At 35.3% G+C, this 16,079-nt stretch overlaps 2 protein-coding genes and 1 long non-coding RNA gene across 16 annotated transcripts; all 3 read left to right on the top strand.

Annotated features, from left to right (window-relative positions):
* The first annotated feature begins 219 nt into the window (after window positions 1-219).
* Window positions 220-2,727, top strand: LOC126623147 (tetraspanin-6-like). The gene is made up of 3 exons (XM_050291946.1): window positions 220-944; window positions 1,530-1,846; window positions 2,374-2,727. The coding sequence occupies exons 1-3, from the start codon at window positions 453-455 to the stop codon at window positions 2,411-2,413; spliced, it is 849 nt and encodes a 282-aa protein (XP_050147903.1). The 5' UTR covers window positions 220-452; the 3' UTR covers window positions 2,414-2,727.
* A 112-nt stretch (window positions 2,728-2,839) lies between these two features.
* LOC126623156 (uncharacterized) lies at window positions 2,840-8,920 on the top strand. Of its 14 annotated transcripts, XR_007623670.1 has the most exons (11): window positions 2,840-3,219; window positions 3,658-3,683; window positions 3,814-4,026; window positions 4,126-4,273; window positions 5,068-5,166; window positions 5,322-5,390; window positions 6,231-6,320; window positions 6,695-6,762; window positions 7,613-7,669; window positions 7,857-8,043; window positions 8,146-8,481. It is a non-coding gene; the product is annotated as an uncharacterized LOC126623156 (long non-coding RNA). The 14 variants fall into 14 exon arrangements; XR_007623667.1 differs by lacking the exon at window positions 7,857-8,043 and adding an exon at window positions 8,598-8,920 and having other exon boundaries at window positions 6,231-6,762; window positions 8,146-8,273; XR_007623657.1 differs by lacking the exon at window positions 7,857-8,043.
* A 1,648-nt stretch (window positions 8,921-10,568) lies between these two features.
* On the top strand, window positions 10,569-15,230 carry LOC126587328 (MLO-like protein 6). Its single transcript, XM_050252390.1, has 15 exons — window positions 10,569-10,786; window positions 11,064-11,121; window positions 11,237-11,448; window positions 11,543-11,659; window positions 11,754-11,814; window positions 12,409-12,497; window positions 12,879-12,953; window positions 13,042-13,136; window positions 13,235-13,284; window positions 13,371-13,411; window positions 13,582-13,755; window positions 13,859-13,894; window positions 14,069-14,136; window positions 14,342-14,402; window positions 14,501-15,230. Exons 1-15 carry the CDS (start codon window positions 10,664-10,666, stop codon window positions 14,960-14,962), a joined length of 1,722 nt encoding a protein of 573 aa, XP_050108347.1. The 5' UTR covers window positions 10,569-10,663; the 3' UTR covers window positions 14,963-15,230.
* Window positions 15,231-16,079: the final 849 nt, after the last annotated feature.

Genomic DNA, 16,079 nt, shown 5'->3' with positions numbered 1-16,079 from the left:
CCACCTCGACTCTTCAGCTATGAGTTTCCCAGAAGCCTATCATAGGAGAGAAATTTCAATAACACGAGTATATCGTACTGTGATGTCATGTGTCAATAATATTTGTATAAATTCTCTAAGCACTGATGCTATTCATTAACACATGACAAATAACAGTGTGCCCATGTCAAACCAAACAGTAGAAGGACACTTTAGTCAATGACTAATCAAATATCAATAATTTAGTTATATAATGTACACTACTTGAATTAAAGTTTATGAATACATAAATATTTATGGAAAGCAAGAGCAATTGGGATAAGCATTTTGAATTCTTGAAGCTTTTTCTGCACCAAACACAAAGTAAAGCAATGCCATTTCCACCCATTTAAAGTGAAAGAAACTAAGACTAAGAGTACTACTACACAAACACACGAGAAGAACACACAAAAAGATTGTGGAGAGATAGAGAGATGTACAGGTTCAGTAACACAGTGATAGGGTTCTTGAACCTCGTCACTCTCTTAGCATCAATTCCGATAATCGCCGCAGGTCTATGGATGTCAAGGAGCAGCACCACATGTGAAACTTTCCTCCAAACTCCACTTTTGGTGGTAGGTTTTGTGGTGCTCGTGGTATCCCTAGCTGGGTTCATTGGTGCCTGCTTCCATGTGGTATGGGCACTCTGGGTGTACTTGGCGGTGATGCTGCTGCTGATCGCAACCCTAATTGGTTTGACAGTGTTTGGGTTTGCGGTTACAAGCAAAGGTGCTGGAGTGGAGGTGCCTGGTAGGGTTTATAGGGAATACCACCTTGAGGATTACTCACCATGGTTGAGGAATAGGATTAAGGACCCTAATTATTGGAGTAAGATTAGGAGTTGCATCATGGGGTCCAAAACTTGTGCTAAGATTGTTGCTTGGACACCTACTGATTATCTTGAAAGGGACATGTCTCCAATACAGGTAATATAAGTACATACATACATACATACATACATATATATGTATGTATGTATTTGTTTAAATGGTAATCTTCAATTGTAGCTATTTAAATTCTTTGTTCTTGTATGTGTAGGATTGTGTTTTTCCACACCCTCCTATTTACAATTAAAGTCAATTGCAAGATTGTTTTCTTCAAATTTGGTTCATGTTTTGTTATTTATTTATTTGTTTCACAATAGCGATAAAATTGTTAATGCTTGTTTCCTTTATTCATAGTACGTAATAGTTTATTTATATTCAAAATTAATTAATGACACTGGTTTAGGTAGGATTTATGGTTGAAGAATAATTAGATATATAAAAATATGAAATCATATAGTTTTTTTTAATGAACATTTAAAGTTAATGAAATATGTTTCTCATGTTTAAGATCGGTTTTCTTTGAAAAAGAATGAAAAAGTATAGAATTAGCTTTCTTTTTGGTGATAAAAAAGTTTCGAAAGTAAAGACTTAGCTCATTCGATCTAAAGCTTGTAGTAGTTAAATAGTTTTGGGTCTTTTTACAGCTTGTAGTATTTAAATTATATTTTTGGTGCATCTGTGCAGTCTGGTTGTTGCAAGCCTCCAACTTCATGTAATTACGACATGGCAACCACAGTGACTCAAGACCAAGATTGCTACCGTTGGAACAATGCGCCCAATTTGTTATGCTATGAGTGTGATTCATGCAAAGCTGGAGTTCTTGAAGATATCAAGAGGGACTGGCACAAGATCTCGATCCTCACCATTGTCATGGTGGTTGTTCTCATTGGAGTATATTCAATTGGTTGCTGTGCTTTCCGCAACGCAGAACGAGCTGAAACGGATTATCCATATGGTCATAACGGGATGAGTAAAATCCGTCCCCGATGGGATTACCATTGGTGAGTTTAATCCCATTGGTGAGTTTAGAGTTAAGTGAACATAATGTATGCTTTGCCTGAATTTGAATTAGTGATGATGTTAATTTTGTTCGAGTATGCGATTTAAATTAATTTAGGCAACTAAATATTGGCAAGAAATCATAACCCTTGAGTTAATAATACTCTTCCACTAAACTCGTAACAATTGGGCATTTCTTTATGCTTTTGAAGATTACAAATATTAATGTGAAAATTATGCAAAAATCAAAATTTTCCAAAAAGAACTTTAGTTGCCAATAAAAACAAAAAATAACCATAAAAAAGATGTGAAATCCTGAAACATGGTAAGAGTTTTTTTTTTTTTTTGATAACTGAAATATGGTAAGAGGATTCTCTCCGGATTCACGGTGGAACAAGATTCTCTCCGGATCCTTTCAAGAGAGCTTTCTTTGCTTTAAATATGCAGCCCCACTTAAGGCTTTCGATCTCTTTTTCGATCAAACTTGCTAAGCAATGTTTTTTGGTAATTTACTTATTTTCTTTTGCAGGTGGAGAAAGTGGCATCAGAGAAGAGAGCAGCTTTATTAGTTGAAATAAACTCTTATCTTCTACTGGTTATTGTAAATCTTGTTGTAAGGTGTGCTTAAAGATGGGACAATTCAGTTGTTTTTCCAGTGCATTGGAAATTGGAGAGCTCTGATCAAATTTTATTTTGTTTTTGTACAGACTTAATTAATTTAGCTTTTTTTTTTCTTTTTTTTTGTTGTTGTTGTTGTAAAAAGATGGATTTTATCTTTTTCATATCTCTGCCTTTCTTTCCCTACTTTATTTTGTAAAATATCATTCCATTGCTAATGTATATCATTTCCTCACTGCCGTTTGATGGTGGTGTAGTATTTTTATATTATACAGAAACATAAAACTACTAAGTTTTCCAAAAAAAAAAAAAAACATAAAACTACTAAAGCGGGTTGAGGTATATGCAACTTGGACAACTTACTTATAGAGCATATCTCTGGCTGGGTTGGAAGGTAATTATCAAAAGTTAGGAGGGTAATTTTGTCCGTATGGTTTTGAACGGATTGGATGGCTTAGCGCAAACAGAGGGTTTCGGGGATGGGAGACCATGCCTCTCAGATAGAGATAGAGATAGGATGGAGGGAGAAAGGGTGAGGGAGAGAGGGTGAAGAGACAGAGCGACAGAGAGAGAGGGAGGGAGGGTGAGGAGTAGGGAATGTTGCTGCTGACGACTCGGTCACTAACTCAGATCTCCTCCTTAACGCCAACGCCCACCGAGTCCAGTGTCTCGCTCTCCAAGCCCATAGAAGGCAGCTTCGTCGACATGATCGATAAAGCTTTGGAGAACGAGTTCAAAGAGAATGATTAGAACCAAGGTTAGTAGTAGATCCGATGTTCTTCTTTCTATGCATTTTGGTTCAAATTAGGGTTTTAGGTCGAAACCCGAAACGAAAAGAAAATTATGGGGGTCGATCATCTCCCCAACAATCCCAGAGCCTCCATTTCTCCCGCTAAGCAAAAGAAAATTAAATATAAGGAGGCCTGCAACTTCGTTTGCAGTCCGCCACTGCAATCGGTCTGGAAGTTTTGATTAGTTGGTTCTTTTTAATCGGGCATTGATCAGATTAGGGTTCTTGGTTTCTGGTAAGGGATTTTTTTTTTTATATTTCACATTATATCTGGAAGTCTTTGATTTGCTTAATTTTTATGGGTTATTTTCTTTTGAGTTGATTTTTGGAATTTGAATGCAAGATGCAAATACATCCGTCCAAATTTGGTATAATTACGATTTATAGATTTTTTATTGGGTGCAGGAACTGTGGGAAACAAGTGTATTCGGGTATGGATTCTTGACCTTGGCTATTTCATTGACTTGGATTAGTGTCAATTAATCCAATTTTTTGTCATGATTTTCTATTTGGTTTTTTTTATTTTTTTTATTTTTTATTTTTTATGAAACTTATGTACAGGGTTTTGACATATAGGTGGATTTGACACAGTTCATGCTCGGCTGGGTAAAAAGACTTCCTCGGTTGTTTTGCTAGGATTTTCTTGCTGTTTGGGGATTTAGATAATTTGATTACTGTGGGAACTGTATGTAGTATTGTTCTTAAATTGGGTTGGCTGAATTAGAGCCTACAGTCGAGCTGAGATCAGGGTCAGAGGAGTGTTAAAAAAAACAGGTTGGATGATGCATACGTTTCTTGGTTAACCTAATTTTGATTAATTTAAAATGGGGGTGGGTTTGGGTTGTAATCTTTTTTTTTCTAATGAATGAATAGATGAAGAATTTAATTAAGGAAGAATTAGTGCACATACTACATCGGCAGAGCACTGGCTTCTTTGCGGGCCAGCTCCAGATATAAAGGGGTTACACTGCACAAATGTGGTAGATCCGAAGCTCGAATGGGATAGTTCCGCTGATAAAAAGTGAGGGATCATTTTTATGGAGTTTTCAATTTTGTACTGTATGGTTTGGGTCTAGACCACATAAGCAGAGTGGCTGTTGGTTTGAACTTTGAACTAAGAATTGATGCAGTTTTGGATTCTTAATTTCTTATGGATAATCCAATAGAATTAATACTGAAAATTTACCAATGGATAACACTTCAAAGTTGATTGTATAATATAGTTGTCCTTACTCTATAATAATTTCGAGTTTTTGTATAAAGTTTGTTACTTTGAAGTATACCTATATGGCTATATAGTACTTTCTCTTATATATGATTCGTATAATCATGTTTTTTGCACGTGCAACAATCTGGTTGTCCATCTTTCAACATGTGAGAATCATTGTAAGAGTGATTACTCTTTGTAACCCAACTAATATACTATTTTGTATATCTTTTGCAAACAATGAGTTGACATTCGAAGTGATTGAGAAACTTTGGTGGGCTTAATCAATAATAATTTCTGTTGCTCAAAGTATACGCGTAGAGTATTTCTTCTTATATATGATTTGTACACATGTTTGAACGTCTCTCAATATGAGTATGAGCTCATTATTGTGCATGGTTATTCAGTTACCAAGACACTTTCTTTCTATGTTTTTATGAACTGGGAGTTGAGTGCAAGTTTTTATGAACTGTAGTATACTGTATTTTGTTTTTATTTTGCATATGAATCTTATCATGTTCATTTCAATATTAAATGAAATTTCTACCCTTGCCAAGCATGGTGTTCACAGATTGTTGTACTCGCTGGTTTTTTTTTGTTATTTCCAGGTATAATTCCCACTTCTCTCTGCCTGCTTCCCCACTCCTTGCTCCAGTTGTGACTGGTTTTCCTTTTTGGTTCTATCTTAGAAGTCTGTCAAGGAGAAGGTTAGTGAACGAAAGAAATCTAATCGAGAGGCATTTTCTTTTTTTTGGAAGATATCAATTATATTTGGGTGTTTGAACATATTGTCTAAAAGTATACTCTGTTTTTTTAGTGGTTGTAACTTTTATATTTCACATTCCTATTCTGTATTTTATAGGCCAGGAGACCCGAAGAAAATCCATTGAAAAAGGAGTGATGAAGCTAAAGCAGCATTTGAAAGTTTGAGGTATCACTAAAGTGAAATAAGAATTATAGTTTAATAAGATGGGTATGTTTCACAATCTAAAGACACATTGAGAATACGAAATATGATAGGCTATCGATAAAGCATGGCTTGAAAAAAGGAAAAAATTCATGCAGACAATTCTGGGGTAAGCATCCACAAAGAGTATTTGGTAGGCCAAAGTATGGAGTCCATGTTTTTGTGTTTGCACATTCCATATCCAAGCAGATTTAACATTTTAGCATGTGGCAATCTACTGCTTCATAATACAAGAAAGAAATAGTGTCAAGTTGTTTTGTTTTCTTATTCTCTTTGTATCTAAAGTTTGTGTCTTCGTATCTGAAGTCTTTGTGTCTTCATAAATTTTGGTTCTCACTTCTCTACATATAATTCAAAGTGTGACATGACTATATATAGCCCTCATAGTTGATCTATCAAGAATTTTGGTTTATCCAATTTTATTTGACTCTATATATTCCTAATTTCATGAATTAAAGTTGCCACGCCGTCCATCTTGGAGTAAGACTCAAATTATGATTCAATTATAACAACGTATTACCACTTTTTTTAGTTCTTTGGTCATCCTTTATATAGTGGATGAAGCTTCAATTAGTTCTACCAAACAAGCCACAAATTCTTTGTGGTAATTGAGATCAGTCTCTGATTGTTTGATCATTCTCTATATATTTGATGAAGCTTTAGCTAGCTTATACCAGACAACCCCTGATTTCTTTATGGTAATAGAGCTTCGTCTCTAATTGTTTATTGTCTGATTAGATTATTATAATATTTGGGTTGTTGGATATGTTGGGTTTGAATTGATTTTTTGTTTTCGTTTTTCAGAGTGATGGATTTTCGAATGAAATGCACTTAACCCTGGATTCCAGTGGGGGTGGCTGAAGCAGCTGCCGGATATGACAAATGGCAGCCAAGGTTCCATAAATTGCCATGCTTTTAGTTTTATGAAATATGACAAATTGATATATATATATATATATACACACACACACACACTTACATCTCTTGACAGATTGTGTTGCTAGATAGTTTTTCACGTTCCAGACCAAGATAAAGTTTATCATGTTATTCTGTCCACGCTTCTCTGTCTCAGCTGCTTCTCTTCTTCTGCCCATTCCTCCAAATGCCCCCCTTCATTTTCATTTCTGAAATTTCATTCTTAAAAATCCATCAGATCATGCTCAAAATTGTTAGATGCACACACTCTCTGTTCTTTCTCTCTCGCAGTGGAACTCTCTCCACTCCATGCTCAATCCTCTGCTTCTTCTCTGATTCATGGTTGGGTGCAGTGGCAGCACAGAGCTTTCGCCGAAGGGAGAAAGGATTTTGATACGAGACATTACTTGCTCACCCAAAGGTTCCAATTTTTTGCATTCTTTTGGGTTTATTTATTTATGAAATTTGATGACTAATTTTTAAATAATTAGAAATTAGTTCTTCGTTGTGAAATGTTCATTTTTCGTTCTTTCCGGGATTTTCAATTGTATATTAGTAATGCTTTGAAAAACGCATGATTCATTAAGTGAAAGACGCTAACCGAATAGTTAGAGATGCCGCAAGCAAAGATCATATAGCCTAATTGACTACAAGCAAGTTACTTTTATTTGTGTTTGTAGTGATGTAATGCTGGTTCTGTTTATTGTGATTTTAAATCAAATGCCTTACTTTGTCTAAATTTACTACAAGATCTATAATTGTATCTTGCGGGAAATGGTAAATAGGCCATTTTCGGAATGACATGAAATTAGTTGGATATGGCATAAAAAGAGGGGATACTTATAGTCTCATAAATCTATTTCAGTTGAAGAATGCATTTTGGTGAGGGAACTTTGAGCTGATTAGGTGAAGAACCAAATTGTCTTATAGCATGCTTCTCATTTATTTAAAAAATGGATTGGATTCCTATAAATATTTTAGCGATTGACTATAGATAAGGCAGTTGCATTGCCACTTTAAGATAAGGCAGTTGCATTTTTCAAAGTGAATTGTCTCATACAAAACTATGTGAAATGGACTAAAGTATAATATGGGACTTTTACCTCAGTATAGAACTTGGCTATATGCCATAATGGTTTGTTTAAGCATCTTTTAAGTTATATTATGTTTTCTATTTAAAAAAAAAAAAAAGAGAGAAGAAGTTATCTACTGTCTTTTGGTATCAGAACCGTCTATCTATACATCATCATTTCTTCATTGCTTCACTGTAGGTGAGAATGTTATGCGAGAAAGCCAAGGAAATTCTAATGGGAGAAAGCAATGTTCAGGTGTAAATTTTGGTCTCTTTAGTCTCTTATTATATTTGTATTACATTACATATTTCACTGTTATTTCATTTTGTATGGGAAAAAAGTGTTATTATTGTCCTTCATTTTGAACTGGTATTACTGGTGTAGATCTTTTAAACTATATGGGTAGACACTTATTATTATTTATTTGCATGCATGTGAAAAGGCCAGTGACAATTTGTGGCGATATTCATGGGCAATTTCCTGACCTTGCAGAGCTTTTTCAAATTGGAAAGTTTTCTTGCTTGCAATTTTGAATTATTTCAAATTATGAATGAAAAAGCTTTTGGAAATTAGATACTTTCTGTGAAGATTTTTCTTTGGAGTTCAGTAAATTGATTGCTCCTTTGGCTGTAAGTTTGACATTAGTAAATTCTGGACTTTAATTTCAGTGATTACCCAGCATTAATTGTTATTGATTAGCATTTGTTTTCTGGAATTTGGACTCTGAACAGTTCAAAGGTTTTGGGAAAGGAATGCTTTTTAATCAAGCCAATTGGTGGTCTTAGCAATACAATGTCAAAAAATTTTAAATCCGAGTCTGACAATTTTGGCAAGATGCAAATGAGCTGTGATTCGGAAGGTAATATCATCCTAATATATTTTTCAAAGCAATTTACTTATTTGCATTTTTCAGCTTTATGTGTTCAAGAGGTTTCAAGTGTTAGTGAGGACCTCAAAATGTATGTATTAATCAGTAGTGGTACAAAATATAAACGTCACTTTGAGTGATTAATATAAACTTTGTATGTTTTCGTTTTCAATGTTGAAGTTGGAAATTGCTTTGGTTAGGATACTAATGATTAGAAAATAACTTTGTTTAAGGAATGCACAAATAGTCTATGGGTGGATTTTCATGGAAAAGTTGACTAAATTTCTTCTTTGTTGTTTCCATATGGTGCTTCAGTGGTGGGTTTTGAAATTTCAGTTGTGGATGTGAAATTCACTTCTCAAAAGATAGTTGTGATAATGCCTATTTTTCTCTCAAAGCTCTTTTAGCCGAGTTGCCAGAATCAGTGACTGAAGCTCTCCATGACGAGTCGGACATCGGCTTGATACACTACTCTCACTCTTTCCTGCTTTTAATTTTGATTATGATGAGTTGGACATTGGCAATTTGTTGTTGAATTTTATTTTGATAATTTGTGAAAATTTTGTTTTATTTTGTCGACAGCTTTTATTGCCCACAAATTTCAAATAGAAAAGTTAGAAGAGCTACGGATTTGCTTTCGACTGGTTCCCTGTATTGAGTGCAAACGTGCTCCTAATATACTTGAATTAATTCTAAAGTCAGTAACTTTTCTGGGATTGTTTGTGGTTTTGTGAGTGTTGCTTAGGTAAAATGTGGGTTGTCTAAATTGCTGCATTTAATGCGATTGTATTGCTGCAGGATTTTCATATAATTTTTCTGTGGATATTTTCATGTATGTTGTTGGTTATAGTTTGAAAACCCGCAGCAAAGCGCGGGCATTCCTGCTAGTAAAACCTAAAGTCCGAGAGTTAAGCTCTAAATTCTACGTAGGAAATGAATGCTCTAATTGGCCGAACAAAAGAAAAAACATCAAAACTTTGACCATTAAAATAAAAACTAGACATTAACGTCTAGATAAGATAACCTCCATATAAATTATAATGGACAAGAATTCCCAAATGGATAGCTTCTCAATTGTTAACTCAACCATGGAATTTTTATATTTTCATGCAATAACATACGTGATAGGTTTGTTGATAAGTATGAACCATTTGGAGGTGGTGGTCCATGCCATGCATTACTTATGAACAGTAACACCAAATGGTCCATGCCTCTTTACATTTGTCCCCTTCTGAGTCCGTTAGACTATTAAACCAATTAAGATCCATATTGCTCGGCTCGCTGCAATGAGAACCACACATAAATCTCTACATTTCTCTATTTTTTTTTTCTGCAGTCCAATTGACTACAATCTAGGTACGCTTTTGGCCCTCAACATTAATTTTGTTTAAAATAACATTAGTCATGTTCTTCTAGAAATCATGGTTATAAAAAACAGTGACAACCCTCCGTTCGATTTTAATTTAACAGTGGAAGAAATCTAACTTTGGTTATTGTACTTTTTTTTCTTCTATCTTTAGATTAAAATTGAATTGTGAGTTACCACAATTTCTTATGAAAGCTAGAAAAAAGAAGACTCGAAGTACCAAATACCATGAACCACTTGCATGGTCAGTTAGATCGCGTGGAATGAGTCTTCTTCTTACTTTTGTTGACATAATTTCTTGAATTTTGTTTCGTTAATAGTCAGTTTTTCAAGTCTTTCAAGTTTCAATCAGTCTTCTTCTTACTTATGTTGACATTGTAAACATTATTAATTAGTTTGTAAGAGGAAAAATCTTAAGCTCTGTTCCACCACATGTCCATCTTCTTTGTGATTGACCCGCGCATATGAAAAGTACAATAAAATACACGATGAACAATTAAATGCCATTTTGATCAGCATATTTGGGATTTGGTCAATTTTTAATTCCAATCATATGGACATATTATGCATTTAAAATAACAAATTTTCTGAAAAATGTTATATTGTTAGTATATCGTTAATATGTTGTTGATAATATTATAATATGCTCATAACAAAACGTACGTAACGGTTTTTATTAATACAAAATCAATTGTATTATTTAAAGACGTGTCATGCCAAGTCAATCATAATTTGTACAAGTCCATTCTTTCGACAAATACAACTCCAATTTGCATGCCAAGTATCCCCAAGTTAAAGTTCTACAACGACAGAGACTGCCTAATGCTACAAACAACTTGGAATAAGTCTTGAACTTTTGTCCTCGCCCCAGGCTTTTCTGCAGACAAAATTTCCCTTATAAATAACAAAGACAAACTCATCATTTATATACAAACTTATTTATATATTGTTACCAATATTGGTTTCCAAAAAGCAGTTCTTGGTAGCGAGCTTTTTTCAGTGGAATTAAGTTGTAATGGCTGAACTCGAAAAAGAGCGTTCACTAGAGGAAACACCGACATGGGCTGTTGCTGTGGTCTGTTTTGTGCTGCTCGCAGTTTCGATCGTCATTGAACGTATGATCCACCTCATAGGAAAGGTAATTAATCCATATTCTTAATTAATTAAATAATTACGATTATCTCTGGATGATCTCAAATATACAGATCATGCATGCAAACGCAACCAAATCCCATGTCGTAAGGGCGATCCCCCGCCTTTGAATCATGGAACAAGTGAACTAACGTTTAAAAATAGTAGAATTTCACTGTCGCCGTCTCCTGCTTCCACTTAAACTACACCTCTCAAGTCACTTCACAATGTTCCGAACTGGGACTAATTTGCAACTGAGATTGTTGTTCTTACATCACTTTCAGTGGCTAGCAAGGAAACACAAGAGAGCTCTAGTTGAAGCGCTTGAGAAGATTAAATCTGGTATATAACCATCTAACTTGGTCATTTATTTCCCTTTTTATTTTTTGGGGATTATAAAATGTTATGTTTGTTCATAGCCTAACCGTTTTCTTTGTTGTCTTTGAATTCTTTGAAGAGCTTATGCTGTTGGGATTTTTATCCTTTCTCCTAACTGTGCTGCAAGGATCAATCTCTGATATATGCATATCAAAAAGTGTTGGAGCCACTTGGCATCCCTGCAAAGATAATAAGTCATCAAAATCTGGAGGTAATGGTAGGAAACTTCTTGAGTTCTTCAATCACAGGCGCAGATTAGCAGTAAAAGGAAATGATTACTGCACAGAGAAGGTAAAAACTAAGGGAGGGATAGTTAGTTATTATCATCTTTTTACCATGTGTATGTAAGTTGGGTATAATTGACTGTGAACTATTTTTTTTGCAGGGAAAAGTAGCCTTTGTATCTGCATATGGGATTCACCAACTGCATATGTTTATCTTTGTGTTAGCAGTTTTTCATGTGCTGTACTGCATTCTTACCTTGGGTTTTGGAAGATACAAGGTAAAACTAGCAAATTTTTACTGTTTTGGAATCTCTCTCTCTCTCTCTCTCTCTCTCTCTCTCTCATCTTTTCATTGTTGTTTTGGATTTACAGATGAGAAAATGGAAGGTTTGGGAGAAGGAGACAAGATCAATTGAATACCAGTACTATAATGGTTTGTAATTTACTTCAGTTTAATTTATTTACCAAACCCTTTTTTTTCACTTCAAAGCTACGTGGGCCCTATCCCAAATTATGAATGGTTTATGTATCTCCAAAGATTAATTTTCTAGTTCATTTTTTCCTTTCTTAAAGAATGATTAGTTGATACTGAGGATGACTTTCTTATAGTGTCTTCAACAAAAATTCTAAATTTTGTTCAACTAACAAGTAAACTGTGTAAAAAAGCTATTTTAACTATTCAGTTTAATTTTTCTTCTCTAATAAGTTTCTATTTTAATGAATTTTGAATATTTTATTATTAACAATTTAAACTCAAACCCACATTTTTTAGAGCAACCTTCTCTCTCTTTTTTTCTCCTTGCTCAAGAGTCCACCCTTAAATTTTAATATTTAGCAAGTGAACAGTTGCACTCTAAATTTAAAGAGTGACCATTCATTTTGCTATAATAAACGCGCTTACAGCATATCTTGGAGAAGAATATTTTAAGTTTGGCTCTTTAAAATAGAGTTTTGGTTGTTTTACAACATTTCTCTAAGATTCTTCTATTCACTATTATTTTCTTTTACCCAATTATTTCCATTGCAGATCCAGAAAGGTTTAGGTTTGCAAGGGATACATCATTTGGGCGTAGACATTTGAACTTCTGGAGCAAGTCACCAGTCTCCATTTGGATTGTAAGTAACATATCACTGTGACGTTGAGCGTTGTTTCTTGATCAACAAGTCAACTTTAAAACTCTTTGTTAAGCCTCCCAGAATAGAAAAACCCTCACCTATAGTGCAATAACAGTCGGGTGCAATAATAGTAATATTCAGGGTTTTTCTTCAAAATGGTGCTTTAAGTGTTACCTACCATGAAATGGAGTTTCGAGTGGTCTATTCATTAAAAATCCTAATTGAATTTGTTTGCACAAGCATTATCTGTTGTGTTATATATCACTTGTCAATGAACTAGTACCATGAAATTCAAAATAATGCCTGGAATATTAGGGCAGCAGGACATTGGATTGGGAATGATTTAAGGAGTTCTAATTGTTTCTCCCTTTTCTTCCTCAGGTCTCTTTCTTCAGGCAATTTTGCCACTCAGTTACTAAGGTTGATTACTTAACTTTGAGGCATGGATTTATCATGGTGAGTGCATCATTTTCCCAAGTTTTTTGCATCCGATCGATGCCGGTTGTAAAGGGACTCAAGTTCTATATATGCTCTGTGATTTCAGGCACATTTGGCACCAGGAAGCGAATCAACATTTGATTTTCAGAAGTACATAAGCAGATCACTTGAAGAGGATTTCAAAGTTATTGTGGAGATCAGGTTGGTGTTCTTAATTTAGATATCTAATTAAACTCATTAGGTTGTTTGATTAAATATTGTCCTACAAAATTAACTTTTACTTTCATTGATTAATGCAGTCCAGTTATATGGTTCTCTGCAGTGTTGTTCATGCTGTCCAACACATACGGTAATTGAGATATTCCTTGATAATTGATTCCGAAAATGCGATGAACCTTAATTTACTGATGAAGAAATGTTTTCCTCTTTGGACAGGATGGCATTCTTATCTTTGGCTACCAATCATCTCTTTAATTGTAAGTTCCACCCAAAATGTATCATCCAAGTTTCATGTATGCTACATAAATTTAGGCCTCGTCTGGTGGGTAATGCGTTATCCAATCTAATCCTAGCCTTGACACCGAGCGAGGCCTTAAGATCGTGAGCAAAACAGATCAGATCCTTATGGTAATTGTAAACATTGCAGATAGTCCTACTGGTTGGAACCAAATTGCTAGTGATTATAACAAAGATGGGGCTGAGGATTCAGGAGAGAGGAGATGTGGTGAAGGGAGCACCTCTTGTTCAACCCGGCGATCACCTCTTCTGGTTCGGAAGCCCCCGTCTCATGCTCTTTCTCATCCACTTCGTTTTCTTTCAGGTACATAAAAAAACATCGAAATTTCATGTGTATTATAACTTCATTTCACTGATATTATATGCTCACATGCTTCTTTGCTGTGGTCTTTCCCTCTTCATTGCAGAATGCATTTCAACTGGCCTTCTTTGCATGGAGTACAGTAAGCACATTTCCTCTCTAATTATCATTTTAGTTAAAGATCCATTTTTTTAGAATATTAGAAAGAACACTCCGGCAGCTACAAGTTTTATACAAAAACACTTCACGAGCTCAATTGGAGGAAAAACCCCCTCGTCTCTCATATCCTATCATTTGTTTTTTTTTCCTTCTTCAGTATGAGTTTGGGATAAATTCTTGCTTCCACAAGCGCACTGAAGACATTGTCATCAGGCTCTCAATGGGGTGAGCAGTGAGCTTAATTTACACACTAATCATTACTTATGTCTCGCCCCCAAAATCCTGAGCATGTGACTGCAGCACGTACTTTGTTAATCTGGATGTACGTGACACTGTCACGTGTGTTCGGTGTTTTGGGGCGTGACAAACTTATTCAACGAGCACAAGTGTTTTGCTAATGCACACAATACTAAATTGTTGATCTCCACAGGGTCATTGTACAAGTTTTATGCAGTTATGTGACTCTGCCTCTCTATGCCCTAGTAACACAGGTAAAAATGATCTCGCTTCGGTTTGATTTTTCAGGGGGAACTAGAGTAATGAAGCCTTGATTTAACGTCGATTTACTTTGTTTTGTTTGATCAAACAGATGGGTTCGACCATGAAACCTACCATTTTCAATGAGGGAGTGGCAGCAGCTGTGAAAAAGTGGCACCACAAAGCCAAAAAGAAAGCGAAACACAGCCATCATTCACCGTCAACCAGCCCATTTTCAAGCATGCCCCCATCTCCCACGCAAGGCATGTCCCCAGTTCATCTGCTGCACAACCACAACTACCGCAGAAATGACGATGGATTTATCACATCTCCGAGGGGATCAAACCTTGAAATGGATCACTGGGGCACTGAAGGGTCCTCACATTCACCAAACAACAATGCTGGACCTAGCGACGGGGATGAGATTATGCAAATCACCGACATTGGGGATCTGGATCAAGAGCCTGGCTCAACAGAACTGGTTCGCACGCCGCGTCGTACTCGGTCTCAGCATGAAATTGACGTTATTACTTTATCTAATTTTTCATTTGGGAAAGGCAACCGAACAAGTTGATGGTGTTGGATCATAGGACTTGTTGCTTCCTCTTCTCTCTCTCTCTCTCTCTCTCCCTTTCTCTTCCTTTTTTGGTGCATTATTTGGTTGAGCGTTTGCAGCAATAGTGGCGAGGAATAGGTTCCATTCATTTGATTTGTATTTAGGAAAGTTTACTGCAGATGCAGATGATTGTAGTGTGGATTTTTGTTGTTCTTTTTGACATCACCTATTGTACTTTACACGTACGTACACTTACATTTTTACTATAAATATATGCTTTCAACAATTCATTTCTCTCACTCGCTTCTCGCTTACCAAAATACATCTCCGTTATTTGAGAGTTATTCTCAAAAGTTAGGATGTAAAGCAGAGGCAAAGCCAAGATTTTGATTCACAGGAGCACTCTCATCAAGTTTCTAGAAATTATACGTACAATAGACATAGAAGAGTATTGTTATTGGATTGATTGGGTGATCCATTACGTGTAGAAGGATACGAATAAGAAAATTTTAGAAAACAAGGTCATTAAAACAAGAAACTAGCCAACAAAATTTGAGGTGGACGTCCCCCTTAAGCACTATGTGGCTTCAGCATGATGTAAAGAGGAATGCTATTATTAGTCGCGTGTAGGCATATGTAATCATAAGTTGTTATAGATACTTCACGCTCACAAACATGACTGAACTTAATATTTTTCGGGGTTTAAACTCAATTTGATTCTACTGTTTTGGCTTGCCTACCATAAATCATTCCACTTACTAAAATGCTTGAATCATATGGTGTTTAAATTTGTAATATACACTTTATTCTCGGATTCCCTTCTGTCCCTTCAGATTGTATAATATCTAATGCTTTATTTTTAATTTTTATAAGAACCCTTTTGCATGCATATCAATTATCATCAAAAGATTCGTAATTTTCACAATTGTCATCTTTTCCAATCTAATTCCAACTAGGTGATTGCTATGATTGCACACAACCTCCAATAAAATGCTTGATCTTTTGTTCTTATTAATTAAGTCCTAACTTATTTTGTTGAGTTCGAGATTAATTAATTCCTAATTTATTTTGTTGAGTTCGAGATTGAAACTGAGTGAGATATTAAAGTGATTTGTTACTAGGGAAAGGGGGTGGG

The sequence above is a fragment of the Malus sylvestris genome, chromosome 1 (assembly GCF_916048215.2).
Source record: "Malus sylvestris chromosome 1, drMalSylv7.2, whole genome shotgun sequence".
Taxonomy (NCBI): Eukaryota; Viridiplantae; Streptophyta; class Magnoliopsida; order Rosales; family Rosaceae; genus Malus; species Malus sylvestris.
The sequence above is the reverse complement of the archived record's forward strand: the minus strand, read 5'-3'. Positions and strand labels throughout refer to the sequence as shown.

Bases quoted from the DNA above. Each gene is read 5' to 3' on its own strand.
- LOC126623147 (XM_050291946.1), top strand. From the start codon at position 453: ATGTACAGGTTCAGTAACACAGTGATAGGGTTCTTGAACCTCGTCACT. The intron at 945-1,529 runs GTAATATAAGTA...GCATCTGTGCAG, and splicing joins GGGACATGTCTCCAATACAG to TCTGGTTGTTGCAAGCCTCC. The intron at 1,847-2,373 runs GTGAGTTTAATC...TTTCTTTTGCAG, and splicing joins CCCCGATGGGATTACCATTG to GTGGAGAAAGTGGCATCAGA.
- LOC126587328 (XM_050252390.1), top strand. From the start codon at position 10,664: ATGGCTGAACTCGAAAAAGAGCGTTCACTAGAGGAAACACCGACATGG. The intron at 11,815-12,408 runs GTTTGTAATTTA...TTTCCATTGCAG, and splicing joins TGAATACCAGTACTATAATG to ATCCAGAAAGGTTTAGGTTT. The intron at 12,954-13,041 runs GTGAGTGCATCA...CTGTGATTTCAG, and splicing joins TGAGGCATGGATTTATCATG to GCACATTTGGCACCAGGAAG.